The 19,763-nt window shown below is 36.3% G+C and overlaps 3 protein-coding genes across 5 annotated transcripts; 2 read left to right on the top strand and 1 right to left on the bottom strand.

Moving 5' to 3' along the window:
- Nucleotides 1-724: 724 nt before the first annotated feature.
- On the bottom strand, nucleotides 725-10,083 carry mettl8 (methyltransferase 8, methylcytidine). Of its 3 annotated transcripts, none has more exons than XM_051403454.1 (10): nucleotides 9,996-10,083; nucleotides 5,710-5,866; nucleotides 5,396-5,487; nucleotides 4,953-5,305; nucleotides 4,713-4,762; nucleotides 3,684-3,744; nucleotides 2,266-2,405; nucleotides 1,708-1,814; nucleotides 1,491-1,556; nucleotides 725-1,041 (listed from the first exon to the last, which is right to left on the bottom strand). In XM_051403454.1, the coding sequence occupies exons 2-10, from the start codon at nucleotides 5,859-5,861 to the stop codon at nucleotides 893-895; spliced, it is 1,170 nt and encodes a 389-aa protein (XP_051259414.1). In that variant the 5' UTR covers nucleotides 5,862-5,866; nucleotides 9,996-10,083; the 3' UTR covers nucleotides 725-892. The 3 variants fall into 3 exon arrangements, with proteins under 3 accessions (XP_051259414.1, XP_051259413.1, XP_051259415.1); XM_051403453.1 differs by having other exon boundaries at nucleotides 9,981-10,083; XM_051403455.1 differs by having other exon boundaries at nucleotides 9,972-10,071.
- On the top strand, nucleotides 10,079-15,513 carry dcaf17 (ddb1 and cul4 associated factor 17). The gene is made up of 14 exons (XM_051403450.1): nucleotides 10,079-10,222; nucleotides 10,321-10,424; nucleotides 11,314-11,404; nucleotides 11,507-11,643; nucleotides 11,745-11,823; nucleotides 12,159-12,248; nucleotides 12,341-12,448; nucleotides 12,606-12,708; nucleotides 12,841-12,983; nucleotides 13,782-13,891; nucleotides 14,108-14,195; nucleotides 14,358-14,441; nucleotides 14,912-15,067; nucleotides 15,154-15,513. Exons 1-14 carry the CDS (start codon nucleotides 10,079-10,081, stop codon nucleotides 15,253-15,255), a joined length of 1,539 nt encoding a protein of 512 aa, XP_051259410.1. The 3' UTR covers nucleotides 15,256-15,513.
- Nucleotides 15,514-17,472: 1,959 nt separating this feature from the next.
- On the top strand, nucleotides 17,473-19,635 carry LOC127365572 (plasma membrane ascorbate-dependent reductase CYBRD1). Its single transcript, XM_051403773.1, has 4 exons — nucleotides 17,473-17,790; nucleotides 18,206-18,414; nucleotides 18,713-18,867; nucleotides 18,997-19,635. The coding sequence occupies exons 1-4, from the start codon at nucleotides 17,598-17,600 to the stop codon at nucleotides 19,274-19,276; spliced, it is 837 nt and encodes a 278-aa protein (XP_051259733.1). The 5' UTR covers nucleotides 17,473-17,597; the 3' UTR covers nucleotides 19,277-19,635.
- The last annotated feature ends 128 nt before the right edge of the window (nucleotides 19,636-19,763 follow it).

Here is a 19,763-nt window from a genome sequence, read left to right on the forward strand (position 1 = left end):
GCAAAACAAAATCCAAACTACTACTTTTAAATTATACACACTGCATACGTGGATTATGAATAACCACATTATGCACACAAGTTGTAGACTTTAATCAAATCAAATTATATTGTTATATGTATGTTGTAATCATACTTTTGATTTATCATCTCATAATTTGTCATGAGTATTTCTAAAATGCAAAAACTGTCTCTGGTCCATTTATTTAAGTACTGTACTTGAGCGCACATTTTAGGTATTTGTACTTTACTTATTTTTTTTTAGAAAGAGGCTACATTGTTCTCAGGACAACAATATAATTTCATTGCTGTTACTATACTACCAACAGTATATAAACTAGTTAAAATGATCTCAATCGTAAACCTCTACAGCAGTAAAATGCACTAGTAATATTATTCCAAAGTCATCATATACAGTAATAAAACACTGACCTACATACTTACTTACTAATACTTACATATTTTTACTTAAGTATAGTTTTGAATGCAGAATTTACTTGTAGTTGAGTACTTTAGCCTATTTGTAGTCAAACTTAAACATGAAAATAAGAAACGTTAATTTTACTTCAATCATAATCGTCAGAGTTTTTCATTTTTCAACTCTAATGTATATTCACTGTATTTCCCCCGTGGACCTTAAATCATTCTTGTGATTATATCACAGATATTAAAACAAATATTAATACAGTGATCTACAGAATATAAAATCAGATAACACCACAGCGTTGTTTGAAAACATGTTTTGTACGTTTATTGCATTCAGTTTTGTTGTTGTACACATACACCTTTGGTAAAAAATAAAAAAAACCCAAACAATCAGTTTGGATTAAATAAATACAAAGCAAAGTATAAAAATGAGTATTGCTCACAAATAGGCTGTTCATGGTGGGATGTTAAGATGGTGGATGCAATTTTCTGTACTTGCTCTGCATCCAAACTCGGAGCATTGCAACTTTCTTTCCTCTGTTTACTTGGAGTCGCTTGTCCTCCAGATTCTGAACTTCTTCCAGTCCAGCACTGGAAAATAAATCATGAACCTCTTCTGTAAAAAAATAAAAATAAATATATATAAAAACACTGTCAGTAACCAGGGATATAGCCAGGATTTTTTAAATACCGGAGGTCATGAGTCATGTTACCATTTCATTTATTTAGTTAACTGTTTAGATATATTATCTCCAACATGAAGTTGTAAATGCTATTTTAAAGCCTTTTCCTCACTGCCAGAAGTGAAATTCTGGTGTGAAAAGTTAATTCTTTATCTATTTATTGGCCTGAAAAACAGTCAAACTTAAATATACCTTGTCAGCGTATTCAAGTACCCACAAAATACCCATCCCTGTAAAATATAAACTCCCCCCCAAGGTTCCTAAAGCCTCCACATTCCCAGAGAGTACAAAAGACATGACCTCAGCGTCCTCAATCTACGGTCCTGTCAGCAACTATTTACTCCACGTGGGAGAAAATGCAGATCTCATAGTTCAGAATTACCTTTAGTAAAAAAGTAGACGCAGGTTCCATCTCCACGAGTGTAGAAATTCTCTGATAAACACCGTCCTGATTGTGAGAGATTAAAAGATTAAATTATTAAAAATGAAATGTACTGAATTATCAAAAACACACAGAAGGATATACAGAATATACAACAAATGAGGCAAAGGAGATAAAATGGCTGTATTTAGGTGTGTGTTTCTAGTTGGAGGCTCACCCTTCTTAAACCGGAGTTGTGATAAGTCATGTCTCCCATAATCACGGAAGAGGAATATTCCTCCAGGTTTCAGGTGTCTGGATAGTCGGTTCACAATTCCCTTTAGTCTGTCAATGAAATGTCAATTAGTGAAACAATAATGTACAGTACAATTGCAGCTAATGAAGATCATAAAGAAGTAACCGTGGACAAAACATAGGCTGCAGTATATGGGAATATATTCATTAAGGCTTTAAAACAAACAGCTTAACATGTAAAGTATTCTAAGCTGAAATGACTTCCACAGAGAGTGCTAAAGTGCTGAGGTAATACTACAGCCTAAAAATTAAAATATGCATGCTGCCATCCCTTAAATTCGTTTATACCTTCAATGTCAAGCAATATATTGTACTCCGTCACATAATATAGTTGAGATTTATATTTTGGGTTTTTGTAATGACATTCAGACAAAGACTGGGGAGAGTGAAGGTGAGTCGCGGGTGTTTTAGGGGATGTGGAGGGGGTCTGGCAGGTGAGAAATTATGTTGGGCTCTCCTTTGTCTTGTAACCTTCACCTACCGGTCTGGATGAATGGAGGAGAACACAAAGACTGCCAGAATAACATCCAGGCTCTGAGGAGGGAAGGGAAAGGAGGCCAGCTCCTCACAAATGTCATGGACAAAGGCATGGCACACAGACTCATCGTAGTCTGGATGGTCCTATATGAGGAAAACACAGAGGGCTGAAGTACATTTCCAAATGGTAACTCAGATACAGATTCGGGTAACCTGTTCAGTTTTATCTAAAACAGTAAATAGTATTTCCAAATTTCACTGGTATTGAAACAACGGATTTTCTGCCTTGCCATCACTTCCCCTTCATATTGCATATCTCTTAAATATTGCAAGGGCACTGTAACTTTGACCTTTGCATTCCCTCTGTAAGTTGCTGAAGGAATTTATATACAGAATAATTTTGCACTTAAATCAGGTTAAATGTAAATGTACTGCATAAATAATCCAAAGAATAAACTATAAAACAGGGTGACATAAATGAAAAGCTGCCTGGTATAGTATGTAATCTCAGTCATTCAAGTAATATTACAAATCTTTTACATCAAATATTACAAGGAATAATCAAATAAATCCAACTAATCCAAGGGTATGGATTTTATAATGGATAAATCTCTCTATATATGCAACTTTATATAGTAATATTTCAGTTTAAATGTAGTAAATCAATATCTTCCTCTTCAATTGAACAATGCAAATTTTAGCTATAAATATAATAATGCAATTTGTGTTGTGTTCTTGTGCTAAGACACAGTTTATATATTCCTTCTTAGGTTGTTTTTTTAATGTTATTATGACACAATGTTGTGATTTCAAGCCTACAGATTTGAACAGTTTTGACTGTAATCCATTAGTTCTAATAAAGACACATCTACTGTAATCACTCTATCAACATTTTGTTTTTATGCTCTTCATCTACTGAGAAAAGACTTGTTAAAGATAAGAAATATGTCCCGTTATGTCAGGATACAAACATATTCAGGCATTTGAAAATGAGTTTAAATATAGTAATAGCATACAAAAAAAGAAGATAATTTACATTGAAATTATGTTCAAGTCTATGCAAAAATATCATCTACAAATGACCAGAGCTTTTAGGCAGAGGTTTAAATTAACCTTTGGTACAAGTACACACATTGTTTGAGGGAACAATGGTCTGAACTATAAAATGTAATTTGAATCATTATTCTTGAAAGCTCAAAGACTGATATTAACACCGACTGTACAATAAATACATTACTTCATCAAATGTTAATGTAATCTGTCTAAATATTTAAGCAGTCTATTACATGGTTGACTTATTTTAAAACATTGGCTGTTTTAAAATATAAGTGATTTTAGTCAGTATTTCTCTGAAAAAATGTATTAACCTCAATACAGTCTATATTGTGCATGTTCATACCAAGCAATATTAGCAATGCTTACCTTCACCAGCTGAATGGCACATGGGGAGAAGTCACAACAGTATACAAATGCATCCATGTCTCTGTGAAACAGAACAGCCAATTTAACAACCCCAACAGTACAACTGTGTGATAAAGCACCTTTCCTTTCATGGAGCCCTTATTAGGGTTATCCACTGAAGCCAAGATTTTACCTTTATTCATTATTTTCTTAAACTTGCAAAGTGATGTAGAACAAATCTACAAATCTACAAAAAAAGTGTACAGATGCAATCTCTGTGTTAGTGAAAAGTGTTAAAGGGCAACTTTTCCAATGTTAAATTAGACTCGTATCTTATCCGAAAAACATGAAAACCTGGAATAGAAACTCACTGTTTGTTACACTTCTGCACTCTTTCCCATCACTGCAGAGGAATTAAAGCCTGAGGTGTATTTCAATACCAGAAAAATGCTTCCTCTTTTCCGTCCTCACTACTTATCCAGAAACTGATTTTAGTATCTAGGCCGCCCTCCAGGAGCCCGTTGTGTAAAGAGGCATACAGGCTTTTTTCACAGAAGACATTTTGACAAACATTGGAAAATAAATTGTGGCTGGATTCCTTGTATCTGCTTCAGTTTCAGGGTCCTGGTATTGTGTGTGTTGGAAGTATTTTGTAATGACACACACATTAATGCCCAATATTTTTTTCCCCACAGTTGCTGCAGTTTGAACAGCCATTAAAATCAGCAAACATAGTCAATGTGTATTTTAACTGTACAAGAAATATTTGCACTTTTCATCAAATAGTTCATAAATCTTGCTCCAAAAATGTTATATAGATATTATTGGTGATGAGCCACAGTTTTGTGTTTGATGGGAATGTGTACCTGGATAATGTAATGGTGCATGCACAATAAACACTAAATGGTAAATAATGCAATGTTGTATTGGCCAATATTGGGTGTTATTTGCTTCTGTAAACATAGTCTGCACTAAAATTGACATATGATCCACATTAATGACATAGTAGTTAACTTATTTTATGGAAAAATATCAAATATTTTTACTCACTTTACGGTATTAAGGATGGGAAAAACACTGTTACCAACCCCACATCCAACCTGTGAAGAGAAAAGAAACATTGTTGATATTTCTGAAACATGGAAAAGCACATTTGTAAATGCTGTTATTTGACACATTCAGTAGGGCAACTTATAGCTGACTACGTTTTATGTAACAATTATGTAATGGTCCCCATGCAGCAGTCTATATTAAAACAAATCATCGATACATGTGAACTGTTTTAAAAACCTCCAGAATCCTGAAAGATGCATGCTGGCCAGGGAAAGTAGTAGTCTGTATGGCAGCTTCATCTTTTTCTAGTGCTGCTCCTTGACAGGACTCCTGATGATTGCAGGTGCCTGTATTCCTGTGATGGTGTGTGGGGTTGTTGTGTTGCTGGTGCCGGGTCTCTGCGTCCGTGTTGGATCCAGTAAGTTGTGCCGCCTGCTGATCTCCCACAAACCTGTTTGTGGTTTCTGTTTTTCCTGAAGGAAGCAGCTCTGGGAATTCTAAAAACAGCCACTTGCGGTCTTTAAAGAACTTATCCTGGTGCATCTCATAAAACTTGTCCCAGTATTGGTGAGCCTCTGTGTCAAATTTACCTGTGTGGAGGAGATTTAAGAATATTTTATTTTAATATTGCCATGTAACTCCAATCAACTCTCAAATATTTGGTTGGAATTGAGACTTGCCTTGCTCCCTTAAAGGAATTTGTATAGAGGAATTTTCTTCTGCCTTCCGTCGTGCATTTTCTTTATCCTCTTCTGTCCATTGTATATGATCCCTAAAATATATAAAGCATTAAAAAAGCAACTGTTGATACATCTGTTCAACTACAGTAACTCAGGAACTGAATAAAATTACAAATAACATAAATCCACTGGTGTGTTTTGAAATTAATCAGAAAGCTCTTAATGTAGCTCTAAAAAACACCTACACTGTAATCCTACTATCTCCATAAAATGCACAAATACAAACAGGTGACTTGCAACAGTACATCACTGACCATATGTTGTGCTTAAAGATTTCATCGTGATTGTTCAGTATCCGTGAACCCAATGGAGCTGAAGGTCTTCCTCCTGTGCTCTTCAATCTTGAGGACAATCTGGTGAAAACGTTAGCCAATGTGGCTACAGAGGAGCTCCGCAGTTTATGCATTTACTCTGTAAAAGTGCAGGAAGAGTTGAATTCATTTTACAATTCTTTCACAATGCACCTGTGGATAGTAGGACGTGTGGGCGCTGTGGCTGTGTAATGCTAAAAAAAAGTATTATATATTTTTCTGCTGGATATCGTCATCAACATGTTTTATTTTCAAGAGCAATTTGCAGTTTAATCTAAATATATTCAAGAACAAAATATTATTAAACTATAAAGAACAAAGCTTAGAAATTAAATAACTTTACATAATTGATTTAGATGAAACAAAGGTCCCTGTGTGCTCAGTTAAAAACTTGCCTTAGGAGCAGCATTTTTTTGTTTTGTGTAATCTTGGTGTGACCTGAGGAGATGCTATTTAAAGGAAAATACAGTCTAAGAAACCTGATTTGTTTTGGTTTCTACTAAAGACAAGAGCATTTTTGTTTTTGTCAAGATTAATGTAAGGTTAAGACAGAGTACAATGTATCCTAGTTTTATGTAATTTTTATCTTTTGATTTTTCTGAATCTGAAACTCTACAGAACTTTTACATGACTTAGGTCAGACCTCTGAATTGTACTTATTGCTGCTTTATTGCCAAATGCTGTGTAGACAAACTTTGTTCAAACACATATATTATATTATTAACGTTATATATACATATATATATACTGTCAATGGGTCTCAGTAACCCGCAGACCTTTATTTTAAATTCGAGTGGTTTCCAAAAGTACCAAATGCCTCAGGCTGTTTCATTCAATATAAACATAAAGCTTCAGTGGAGAGCTGGAGCCAGTCAATACAGAATATGTAAATATAATACAGTCAGACAGGGACAGAATATATAAATATAGGACAGTCAGACAGGGACAGAATATATAAATATAAGACAGTCAGACAGGGACAGAATATATAAATATAAGACAGTCAGACAGGGACAGAATATATAAATATAATACAGTCAGACAGGGACAGAATATATAAATAAAAGACAGTCAGACAGGGACAGAATATATAAATATAGGACAGTCAGACAGGGACAGAATATATAAATATAAGACAGTCAGACAGGGACAGAATATATAAATATAATACAGTCAGACAGGGACAGAATATATAAATATAGGACAGTCAGACAGGGACAGAAAATATAAATATAATACAGTCAGACAGGGACAGAAAATATAAATATAATACAGTCAGACAGGGACGGAATATATAAATATAAGACAGTCAGACAGGGACGGAATATATAAATATAATACAGTCAGACAGGGACGGAATATATAAATATAAGACAGTCAGACAGGGACAGAATATATAAATATAAGACAGTCAGACAAGGACAGAATATATAAATATAAGACAGTCAGACAGGGACAGAATATATAAATAAAAGACAGTCAGACAGGGACAGAATATATAAATATAGGACAGTCAGACAGGGACAGAATATATAAATATAAGACAGTCAGACAGGGACAGAATATATAAATATAATACAGTCAGACAGGGACAGAATATATAAATATAGGACAGTCAGACAGGGACAGAATATATAAATATAAGACAGTCAGACAGGGACAGAAAATATAAATATAATACAGTCAGACAGGGACAGAATATATAAATAAAAGACAGTCAGACAGGGACAGAATATATAAATATAATACAGTCAGACAGGGACAGAATATATAAATAAAAGACAGTCAGACAGGGACAGAATATATAAATATAATACAGTCAGACAGGGACAGAATATATAAATAAAAGACAGTCAGTCAGACAGGGACAGAATATATAAATATATAAATATAAGACAGTCAGACAGGGACAGAATATATAAATATAATACAGTCGGACAGGGACAGAATATATAAATATAGGACAGTCAGACAGGGACAGAATATATAAATATAAGACTGTCAGACAGGGACAGAATATATAAATATAATACAGTCAGACAGGGACAGAATATATAAATAAAAGACAGTCAGACAGGGACAGAATATATAAATATAATACAGTCAGACAGGGACAGAATATATAAATAAAAGACAGTCAGACAGGGACAGAATATATAAATATAATACAGTCAGACAGGGACAGAATATATAAATAAAAGACAGTCAGACAGGGACAGAATATATAAATATATAAATATAAGACAGTCAGACAGGGACAGAATATATAAATATAATACAGTCGGACAGGGACAGAATATATAAATATAGGACAGTCAGACAGGGACAGAATATATAAATATAAGACTGTCAGACAGGGACAGAATATATAAATATAATACAGTCAGACAGGGACAGAATATATACATATAATACAGACAGACAGGGACAGAATATATAAATAAAAGACAGTCAGACAGGGACAGAATATATAAATATAATACAGTCAGACAGGGACAGAATATATAAATAAAAGACAGTCAGACAGGGACAGAATATATAAATAAAAGACAGTCAGACAGGGACAGAATATATAAATATAATACAGTCAGACGGGGACAGAATATATAAATAAAAGACAGTCAGACGGGGACAGAATATATAATATAATACAGTCAGACAGGGACAGAATATATAAATAAAAGACAGTCAGACAGGGACAGAATATATACATATAATACAGACAGACAGGGACAGAATATATAAATAAAAGACAGTCAGACAGGGACAGAATATATACATATAAGACAGTCAGACGGGGACAGAATATATAATATAATACAGTCAGACAGGGACAGAATATATAAATAAAAGACAGTCAGACAGGGACAGAATATATAAATATAATACAGTCAGACAGGGACAGAATATATAAATAAAAGACAGTCAGACAGGGACAGAATATATAAATAAAAGACAGTCAGACAGGGACAGAATATATAAATATAATACAGTCAGACAGGGACAGAATATATAAATAATAAATAAAGACAGTCAGACAGGGACAGAATATATAAATATAAGACAGTCAGACAGGGACAGAATATATAAATATAATACAGTCAGACAGGGACAGAATATATAAATATATAAATATAAGACAGTCAGACAGGGACAGAATATATAAATATAAACAGCAAAAAAAACAAAATATATAAATAAAAACATACAGGACAGAATATATAAATAAAACAGTCAGACAGGACAGAATATATAAATATAATACAGTCAGACAGGGACAGAATATATAAATATAAGACAGTCAGACAGGGACAGAATATATAAATATAATACAGTCAGACAGGGACAGAATATATAAATATAATACAGTCAGACAGGGACAGAATATATAAATATATAAATATAAGACAGTCAGACAGGGACAGAATATATAAATATAAGACAGTCAGACAGGGACAGAATATATAAATATAATACAGTCAGACAGGGACAGAATATATAAATATAAGACAGTCAGACAGGGACAGAATATATAAATATAATACAGTCAGACGGGGACAGAATATATAAATATATAAATATAAGACAGTCAGACAGGGACAGAATATATAAATAAAAGACAGTCAGACAGGGACAGAATATATAAATATAATACAGTCAGACGGGGACAGAATATATAAATATATAAATATAAGACAGTGTGTAATGAGACGACTTCTAGTAGGAGATGGAAATAAAAAGGAGGAAACGACCGTTAAGTGCAGTTGGTTTTTACGTGCTCCAACGTACTACCAACGGTCGAGAGGAGGGCGCTAACGTTCCAAGATGGATGCCGTGCGCCTTCATTCCGCAAGTAGAAGAAGACGACTGTGAAGACTACAAACATGGCGCCGGGAGAGGGCAGCTAGCACTGACAGCTAACTAATGCCACACCGCTCAAAATGCGACATTACTATCCACCGACTTTCAACTGCTGACATCACTTTATTTATGAGACAACTACCCGGTTCAACCCACGCTGCCTCACACACAACGAACTGCCGTTCAGATACGACTTTAGAGCGAAGTTAACCGAGATATCGAGGAGCTTTATTAGCTCAACACCGACAATGACTCGAGTTAGCTGTTAACTTTTTGTGTCACCTAGCTCGGCAGCAGGTTCAGTGGTCTCAAAGGAAAGATGGAGGTCAGTGAGGGGCTCCCACCTTAGTTACCTGTCTCGCCGTTACCTGGCTGTTGGCGGTGGTCTTGGTTGCTCGGCTGAGGTTAGTTGAATCTCCTCGGTGCTACCGGACAGCTCCGGTGTAGAGACATGTGTGACCGGCTGATGGCGCCGTGCCGGAGGGAAACAACCTTTAACGCCACCGAGCTGTTGAGTCGGAGGAGCAGAGGTTTCAGGGATGCTGGGACCATTATCAGACACAATATGAGGGTCCTCAGAGCTCTGCTCCTCCAGGTAATGGGAAAGAGGATGCGTTTGGATATTCACTGTGAGTTGGCTACCTGGTTTTAATGCTGTACTAATGTACTTTATTTATTTTTGCTGTATTGTAGGACAACAGGGTTTTCATGAAAGTATGGAGCAAGACCTCAAAATCCACAATAATGTATGAGAATGGTAAAATCTACTTTGAGAATTACCAGAACTGCTACAACTGGTGAGTGAATAATTAACTTATTAGTAATTATTTTAAATGTCCAACACACCTTTCCTGAGCGGACCCCTTTTCTATCATTGTGTAAACTCACTAAGTAACATATTTAATGGATATTTAATGTTGTATACCCGATAAACCAACAAACAACCCAAATAGTGAAATAGGAAGTTTGTGTAAAACTAGTGAGTTGGATGAATTTTGCAGATTATATCCTGTGAAGGAACTTTTTATACATTTGTCTCTCTGTATTATGTATTTTATATTTATAACAATCACACATACTATCTAAGCAAGCAATTTTCCTTTAGTTTTCTTCACAAATTTAACAAAATGCTGAGATATAGGCCTATATAGGCGCATATTTTAAAGGTTTTCTTACACCTCTTAAAATCAAGAAGGCCTCACAAGCCCCGTGAAGCTTTGGCGACCCCTGGTGGGGATCCTGACCCACCAGGTTGGGAACCACTGCCTTAGAGCTACATTTACATTTCAGCACATGTAAAATTGGCATACAAAAGTTACATAATAAATAAGTCAAGTATTGTTTTTGTTTATCTCTGAAGAAATCAAATCAGCTGTGAGATGCAATGCCTTGATTTTATCTAAACCTTGTAACTCAGTCATGAAATATCGCTTCTTTTATGAGTTTGGTGGCAGGCTTTGTCACTCAGAATACATAGTTTGCCAGGTACATTTTTACCAATTTGATTAATGTCATCTACCAAATTAAAATTAGCACTATGCAATGTAAAAACATGAGTGGATGTTGTTGTGACGTATATGGTGTGAATGTACAGGGCATTCAGGTGTAAAAATGTAAGCAGATACTGATAACAATTAAAGGTTTATACGCCGACACACAATGAGTGTTCAAACATTCTGGTTTCAGTGTTCATTCAGAGCCTCAAGTTCTATACAGATTGCCTAAAAGGTCGAAACTGGAGAAATTTGAGGATGCCTTGCTGTGTCAGAGCCCACTTGTAAGTGACATTAAAAACCTTTTTTAGATTAAACCTGAACTTACAAAGACCAGATTTTAACAACGGAGGTTCTGATTGATGTTACATTTGTCTTGTTAACAGGACAAAACATTATCCTCCCCCTCTGATCATAAACCCAGCCTCTTGGCTCTGACAGCCAATAACTGGCTGTATCGCCTTTCAGCTGAAACGGGAGAAGAGCTGCAGAGAGTTTACCTCTCTCCAAACCATAAATTCAGGTACTGTTCCCTGTTCTATGTGTGGAGATGAATGCATTTATTTTCAGTTTCAGTTCATTAAAAAAACCTTTCACCTTACTCTGTGTTGTTTTATTTTGTAGGTATCTTGGCTGGGATGTTTCTCAAGAGATGTTTTATGTTAAATCTGTTCAAAACAAAGAAACATCTTTAGAACGACAGGTAACATCAATCTGATTATTTGCATAAGAACTGTACATCATTAAGTCAGTCAAAGAATTTAAGTGTCACTAGTCAAAAGCTGCAACTTCTGATTTCCATGATCAATTCATCTGTTGATTACTCTTTAGACTAATCAATAATTGTTTATTTGACAAGGATCACTTCCTTTGTCCAACCAACAGTCCTAAACCCCAAAATATTAAATTCACAATAATCTGAAAATCTGAAAAAGCTAGGAATCTTCACATTTGTTGTTTCCCATGAATTAATCAACTATTCATTTTACTACTTGTCCCAGGACACGATCTCTGAATCTTACTTATGTATTTCCTCAGGCAGGTATCACTCAGAATACAGTGATGCACCTGGCCATCTTTCATGTTTTCCCTTTGCAAGTTGTGGGCATTTTGGAGATCAACAAAAAGGTAAGCAGGTTTTATTTGTAGTCTATTCCATTTTTAAAATGTGCCTGCAGGAGTGATATGTTATTATTTAAAGGTAAATCTTATTCTTTCAGGTGTTTGGAAATGGTGTTACCGATGTGGTTCTGTCTCAGGGTGTCCTTGTGTTGTCTTACAGCAACAAGTCAGTGAAGCTGTACAGCTTTGAGCACATAATCCAAAGGGTATGTCTGCACAATATTGAATATTTTATTTAACTGCATCAGAAATATGTTTGTTGAAATGTATGTACCTGGGGTTATTTACATATTCAGTGTTTGATTATCCTGCTGGCTCATCTTTCTGCTTACATCTATCTGTGTCTATCTTCTTTGTTTTTAGTACTTGGCAGAGAAGTTAACACTTGGAAAGCAAAGTTCGCTTCTTGGAGGCAAAACAGTGGGAGATGTCCCATTTGGTATTCCAGTAAACATCCAGATCACAGGTGAGTCTGTTTTAAAGTCCAGACCTGCAGGAGCCTTTGTGGTAAAGATTGTAGTAGACCTACTTGGCCACTGTGAGCAGGAATGTTTTTCATTATAAAGTAAAATGGCAGTTTTTTTTCCTTATTGCACAGATTGCCCTCCAGTGCTTTTCGAGGTGTCATGCTCTAATAACAGTATCCAGATTGGCGGCTACCCATGGCACTACATCTATACACCCCCACATAAAAATCACAAGGGGACCCACCACATCTGTTCACTCAAGGACAGCACCATGGTAAGTTTAAAGAACCCTTTGTAACCATACACCATAACAGAACATTTCAATAATTATTTGGTCATTGGAGTACAAAAATGTAGCATGTGCTTGGCTGTAATAGATAAATGCCCCCAGTCTTGTTGTGTGTTAGATATAACTGCCATCAAATTGGCCAGAGCCTATTGAAAGTGTCAGTGTGAAAGGAACCACAGATGTTTGTGACAGTCTATGTAGTCAGCTGCTGGACAGAGCAGGACTGAACCAAACCTGTAATCACTATTTAAAACCCCACAAAATGCTCCAGCTATGTCTCTGCAGATCTGGCATGCATGTGGAACACCAGCTCCTTTGTATTTTATTTAGATTATTTAGTTTCTTTGACAACACTGCTCACATTTATTTCTCACCAGAGGCAACGGTCATCATAAATTGTGTGCTCAAACATTAAATTGCATTTAAGCTGCCAGCGTTTCCAATTCACAAGAAAACGCAGTTTTGTTTGCCCTGATCAACCTGTGTCTGAGTACTGGTAAAAATAGTGCATATCCATTTTAATAGGCCAATTGTTGCCTGTTCCACAATCATGTGCACATGTGGTTGATGCTTTACAAACTCTGAAGCACACAAATCAGGTTGCACAAAAAAAGTTGTCATTAGATCCAAAGTAACAACTATCCTGCAAAATGTTCCCCTTCTTTTTGATTTTTTTTTCAAGGGGAAACTTACCCGTAGTTACATTCTTATGGTTGTATGTGCAGTATGCTTTACAATTAATAATGCCTGTCCTAGTTAATGAGGGATATTTTATGACATTAGGCAACAAACGGAATACAAAACATGAGCTGCTGCTCACTAGAGAGCGATGGCATCTTCTTCCACCCTGACGACTCAGGAAGAATCATTCATGTTGGACCTACCAACATAAAGTGAGTACTACAGTCAACCTTTGGTAAAATGTCTGTGGTGTTGAGGCAAATATACCAGCCAAGCAAGCAACAAAGGAACTCCCTATTTAATAAAGGATTATAGCCTCAAAAAATTTTCTTAGCCCCAATCACTAAAAGCAACACTATCATGTTCTTTGATGCATTTTTATTATCTTATTATACTGGACATGTTAAAGAATATATATATTTTTTTAGTGTCCTAAAGATCCTCGGTGAACTGAACAGTGGGTTGCCATCAAAGGTAGTTGAGGATTACTCTATGGCGACCCATCGAAACAACACTGTAAGTCCTGCTCATTTACCTATAATGTGCTGTACTCATACTCTGAATGAATCTGCCTCATATGTGTGTATCACATGTTCACTGTGTCGTTGGTATGAAATCTAACTTGGTCTACTCAGTCTTGGTGCAATCAAAACTGAATGTTTCTGCTTTCTATTGCAGCCCACCTCACAAGTCACTGTAACCTCATCGGGCCGCACAGTGAAGAGAAGATTTCATCAGCTGGATGATGACCCAGATCAAGAGGTACCAAAGTGCTTTTCAACGCTTTAATCATTGATCCTGTATCTCTGCAGTGAAAATACTTAATGTGCTTGTTTTAAAGAAAGATGTACTTTATTTGAACTCTCTTCATATTCTATATTTTTCTTGTTGTTATCAAATATCATAAAAAAGACCAATAATCATGTAACAAGTATTACAAGTTGATAAAGGGCAGGAACACTAAAGAATAAAGGTAGAATTTACTACATAAGCTTAAGTTTTTAAAGCCCTGTGGCTTCTTCTGAGCTTATCAATAGCTTTTGGGTCAACACATCATCTTCCAGCTGGAAATGTCATCACGTCCTCAGGCCACTCTGTGTATGTAGGAGAACAAGTTTCTGGGGGCATCCTGACCATAACCAAAATCAGACCAGTGGTGACTGACACACCACCTGAAACATTTATTGTATTTTTCTTTTTAGTTTACAATAATGAACGTTTTAATTGTACAGACTTTCCGTATGGTGGAATATGAGGATGAGCTGGACCTTCTGGCAGTAGTGGTAACTAATGGTGAGGAGGGAGAAGGAAGAGCCCACATCCGACTGCACGACAACCAGAACGGGAAGTTACTGCGGACGGTTGATCTGGTTGAGCCTTGGGATGAGGTGAGTGACCTGATATGACTGTACCGGCGTTAAGCTGATGTTGTCTGCGTATGTGGATTCATGTGTGCTCTTATCTTTTGTTTCAGACTTACCGACACGAGTTGTTCTTTGACAAAGACACAATTGTTCATGTTGAACAAAAGAACACCAACTTTTGCTGCCACGTTTACAAACTCTGCTGCCAGTAATTGAACGAATGAAGCTCATGGAAAGCATTTATTTTTATAAAGACTGTGTACATATTTGTTTCCAACTTTGTGCAGCTGTTCTGTAAATCTCATAATGCTGTTCACATCTGGATCACTGTGTCATTATTTCTTTGGTGTGATTTACACTTGATAATAAAGTCTGCACTGTATTACTGTTAACCATCTTCTGTCTGACACCTATAAATGTTTATTTTCACTGTTTTGTATTCAATTAAAATGTTCTATTTTTCCAAGTTACTCTGTATTTCTGCCTACTGTTTCCATCATGCTCATCCAAGTATTAAGATTATTGTGCATTATGGCGACTTGCTTTCACAACCCACAGTTTGTAATGTGTTAGTTTATTCCATAAATTAGCTGGTGTAGCCCGGCTTTTCATTTTAAATTTCAGGTTTTGAAGCTACAGTTGTACCCAAATGTAGTCTGTTTAAAAGTCCTGAAAATACATGTCTCTCTGTTTGTTACAACGAGACACTATTTTCTGATAAAGTTGGAATAGTTTTGGTTATTTCAAATGAGAGATCCCTTCTCTGAGCTCTTCTCACTGGTTAAAGGGGGTGAGGGAATTTAGTAATATCTGAGTCTGAATATGAGGACAGTTATGTGGCTGTTTGCTTATGTTGGCAGGCTACTGTCAGTCAAATCAGATGGAACCACATCCACACAGCCGCGATGAAGTGCGGGCCTGTTTCACAAAAGCAACGTTTTAAGGGGCTTTAAGCTTGCTTGTGTTAACCAGAGCAACCATGAATGTGGACGTGTGATGTAAATTATGAGCTTCAAGGTTTAACATTTACATAAACAAATAGTTCTCAAGTAAGCATGTAGACTTGGCAAGAGTGCTTTACACCTTTCATATCAAACTTTAATATGTGCTTGTCATGCAAACTTAAACAGTACAAAACCTACTCTTTAAGGACATATATACATCATACTCACACCAGGAATGGGTTGACTGACACGGAGTTACCCTCTGTTGTTGTCATTGTTTACAGACTCCCCAGGACCCGACAGTGCAGCAAACTAATGACCCTGTTTAATTAAGTAAAATACTACTACTACTACTACCACAATATATTATAACTATTAAAAGTAAAAGCCCTTCATTAAACTAATAAGTAAATATACAGATGTATTATAATCAAAATGTAACTATCCAAAATAGAAGTGTTGTTGTTCTGCAAGTTATATTTTATTGTATTTTACATCATTAAGTTATGAAGACTGATGAATTAATGCACAAGTAAGTGGTGAGTGGAGTTACACAGTGAAGTTCCCCAACCTCAGGGTCGGCCCCCTTCAAGGGGTCACAGAATAAATGTGAGGGGTTGTGACACGATTAATGATTTCACTTGTACTTGAGCCTTTAGACTTGAAAATACTTGATACCTCCCCCTCAAGACCAAACATTAAAAATCATGTTATTTAAAAGTGCTCCAGGAATTAATTAATTTCCCTTCTATTAGCAATCTGTTGCACTGCAGAACCCTCCTAGTTTTTCTGTACCACTAGCTTTGTTTGTACAGCAAAGATCTGTTTAAACAGACATTGACACTGACTCCTACTCCCAAAAAACAATTGCTTCTATAGATCATGAACATTAAAGCAAGTAAACCTATATTAGGTTACCATATAAAAAACCTGAACCTGAATGGCTTCTTTATTATAGTATTACTCTGAAGAGCACAATGTGACTTGTTTAGGACTTACAACTCAAAGTTTAAAGACTTGAGATTTAGTTGTGACTTGCGAAACAATAATCTTTGATTTTTTGTAAAATATTGAATCATTTTGAAGAGTTATTTTACTAAAACCACCACAAACATCTGAGACAATGGGACTAAACTACTCCAGCCACCTGTTTAATCTTCTAACAAGTTGTATTTCATAAACTGATCATATGTGGAGGGTTTTATGTAAAATCTTGATTTGAAAAGTAATTAGTAACTCAACTGTCGGATAAATGTGGAGTTAAAAGAACTTCAAAATAGTACTTAAGTACAATACTTTAACAGAACTTAGGGACACCTTGTGCACACTTAAAGCTCAAACTGTGAACGCCTTCACAGAGAAAGTGAGCACATTACTGTAAGTGTGTCAGAGGATGACACAGCGCAAACATTACTTCTTTTTTTTTTTTTATAATAACTGGCTGTCTGGCTCCAAGACTCTTCTGTAACCACAGAAGTTACAAAACGTCTTTCCTCCAAACATTTGCTCGGCTCTGGGTCATGTGACCGCGCTGCGTCCTCTCCAGCCTCCACTTGAAGCTGTTTGTATTCGTAGTAAAAGAGTCGCTCCGGTCGAGGTCGCAAACACTGATGGCGATGGAGGATTGGAAGCAGTTCCTGGTGGCTCTGTGCGCCGCCGCCGCCGCCGGGGTCGTCTCCATAATATTCGTGTTAAGATGGGTTCTCCATTATAAGGAAGGTTTAGCCTGGGATGGAGGACTGGCCGAGTTCAACTGGCATCCGGTCCTAATAGTGACCGGCTTTATTTTCTTGCAGGGAATAGGTAAGAGGTTGTTGTGGTTTTTTTAGTTGTTTTTTTATTGTAAGAATGTGGATTTCGGATGTGGGCGTTGTTTTGTTTACGTTTTTGTAGATGTAAACAACTCCAGACTTAAGTTACAAAAAGCTTCGTAGGGGAGTTTACCTCAGTTTAACGCATACTGAGACTATTTGTTCGATTGTTCAACTTGGGTGTGAACTATGAGTTTAGTCTGATTTTAAGGTTTAACATCTACATAGGAAAATAGCTCTCAGGGAAGCATGAGACACATGGCATGTAGACTTCACATGGTCTCATGACCCAAAAGGTTATAATGGCAATAATAGTGCTTTACACCTTTAATATCAAACTTTAATAAGTGCCTGTTATGCATGAAAAACTAACTTGTTGGCTGACACTGTGTTACTCTCTCCTGCAGCCATCATTGTCTACAGACTCCCCTGGACCTGGAAGTGCAGCAAACTAGTAATGAAGTTCATCCATGCAGGCTTGAACTTACTAGCCTTCATTCTTGCCGTCATATCTATGGTGGCAGTTTTTGACTTCCACAATGCTGCCAAAATCCCCAACATGTACAGTCTGCACAGCTGGTTGGGCCTGATAGCTGTGATACTGTACTGCCTGCAGGTAAATAAGCTATTTCACATTATTTGCCGTTAATGGATAATGAAGGCTTCTGGTTTTGTGGCGCAGGACTGATAATGAATAATCAAGTTTTGCATTAAATTAACTTTATTTTGCATGTTCAAACCACTGTACTCTCACCACCTTTACTAATATGTCTTATGGAGCTACAATACAATACATATATAGTGTGTCTTATACATGTGTGATATTGAGATTCACAAGAAAACTAAGGTGGAAAACGGTCTTGATTAGTATAATATCTGACAAGTGGATGTGTTTTTTCTCTGTCACTGAGCAGCTTGTTCTCGGAGTTGTCCTGTACTTGATACCAATTACACCTGTATCCTGGAGAGCAGCGTTTATGCCCATCCATGTCTTCAGTGGTCTTCTACTCTTTGGCAGTGTTATAGCTGTGGCACTCATGGGCATCACTGAGAAACTCATTTTTGGCCTGTAAGTGTTAAAAAGAACAGAAATGAAGGCTTGTAATAGTTTGTAAAAACCTCTTAAACAATGTGTACATTGTTAAAGTGCTGCCTCACGGTGTGTATTAACTTTATTTTTTTGTACTTTATCACTAAGGAGCAACCCAAAGTACAAGGACTCTCCCCCAGAGGCGATTTTTGTGAACGTTTTGGGACTCCTGTTAGTGGTATTTGGGGCTCTTATCCTCTGGATTGCCACTCGAACGTCTTGGAAACGCCCGAGTGACCAGATCTTGCATACCCGGCATACCAATGGGGGAGGTGAGGACGACAGCAAAGTCGGTCCAGCCATGTCTCAGCTATCTGATGGAAGTGATGCTGAGACCTGCGGGGACATCAGGAGGAGGAGTAACAAACTAGAAGATCAGGCTGACTAATTACAAAATACCTGACTTGGAACTGATACTGTCTCGAGTGTTGAATGTATGTTCACCCAGTCTACACTGGTCAGAGAAAGACAAGATGAAGAAATCTAATTTAGCTGGTCTTTATATACATAGCTTTCTCTACTGCACCTTAAAGTATTTTATTTTAATGGCATTTTTTGGCAACATTTATTGCTGTAAGTTCATGTAAATAATGATGAGCTACTTTATAACAAAAATGTAATTGTTGTGGGAGTACACTTTATTGACATACACTGTAAAATGATTCATTTCTATACTCTAAATTCCTTTGTGTTCTGACACTTGTGTCTATATTTTACAATAAATATTTGCATCTTCTAACAAGCATACATCTCTTAATATTCTAATTATTGGCTCCACTGACAAATATTGATACACCGGGAACACAGTCAATGAATGTTATGAGCACTAATGTGGGATTGTAGTAGTAAACACATAAATATTAAAGTTAATGTCT

Source organism: Dicentrarchus labrax, unplaced genomic scaffold (genome assembly GCF_905237075.1).
Source record: "Dicentrarchus labrax unplaced genomic scaffold, dlabrax2021, whole genome shotgun sequence".
Classification (NCBI taxonomy): Eukaryota; Metazoa; Chordata; class Actinopteri; family Moronidae; genus Dicentrarchus; species Dicentrarchus labrax.

Bases quoted from the DNA above. Each gene is read 5' to 3' on its own strand.
- mettl8 (XM_051403454.1), bottom strand. From the start codon at position 5,861: ATGCATAAACTGCGGAGCTCCTCTGTAGCCACATTGGCTAACGTTTTC. The intron at 5,306-5,395 runs GCAAGTCTCAAT...TCCTCCACACAG, and splicing joins AATTCCTTTAAGGGAGCAAG to GTAAATTTGACACAGAGGCT. The intron at 1,557-1,707 runs GTGAGCCTCCAA...TCTCACAATCAG, and splicing joins ACAACTCCGGTTTAAGAAGG to GACGGTGTTTATCAGAGAAT.
- dcaf17 (XM_051403450.1), top strand. From the start codon at position 10,079: ATGTGTGACCGGCTGATGGCGCCGTGCCGGAGGGAAACAACCTTTAAC. The intron at 10,223-10,320 runs GTAATGGGAAAG...GCTGTATTGTAG, and splicing joins TCAGAGCTCTGCTCCTCCAG to GACAACAGGGTTTTCATGAA. The intron at 12,449-12,605 runs GTATGTCTGCAC...CTTTGTTTTTAG, and splicing joins TTGAGCACATAATCCAAAGG to TACTTGGCAGAGAAGTTAAC.
- LOC127365572 (XM_051403773.1), top strand. From the start codon at position 17,598: ATGGCGATGGAGGATTGGAAGCAGTTCCTGGTGGCTCTGTGCGCCGCC. The intron at 17,791-18,205 runs GTAAGAGGTTGT...TCTCTCCTGCAG, and splicing joins TATTTTCTTGCAGGGAATAG to CCATCATTGTCTACAGACTC. The intron at 18,868-18,996 runs GTAAGTGTTAAA...TTTATCACTAAG, and splicing joins GAGAAACTCATTTTTGGCCT to GAGCAACCCAAAGTACAAGG.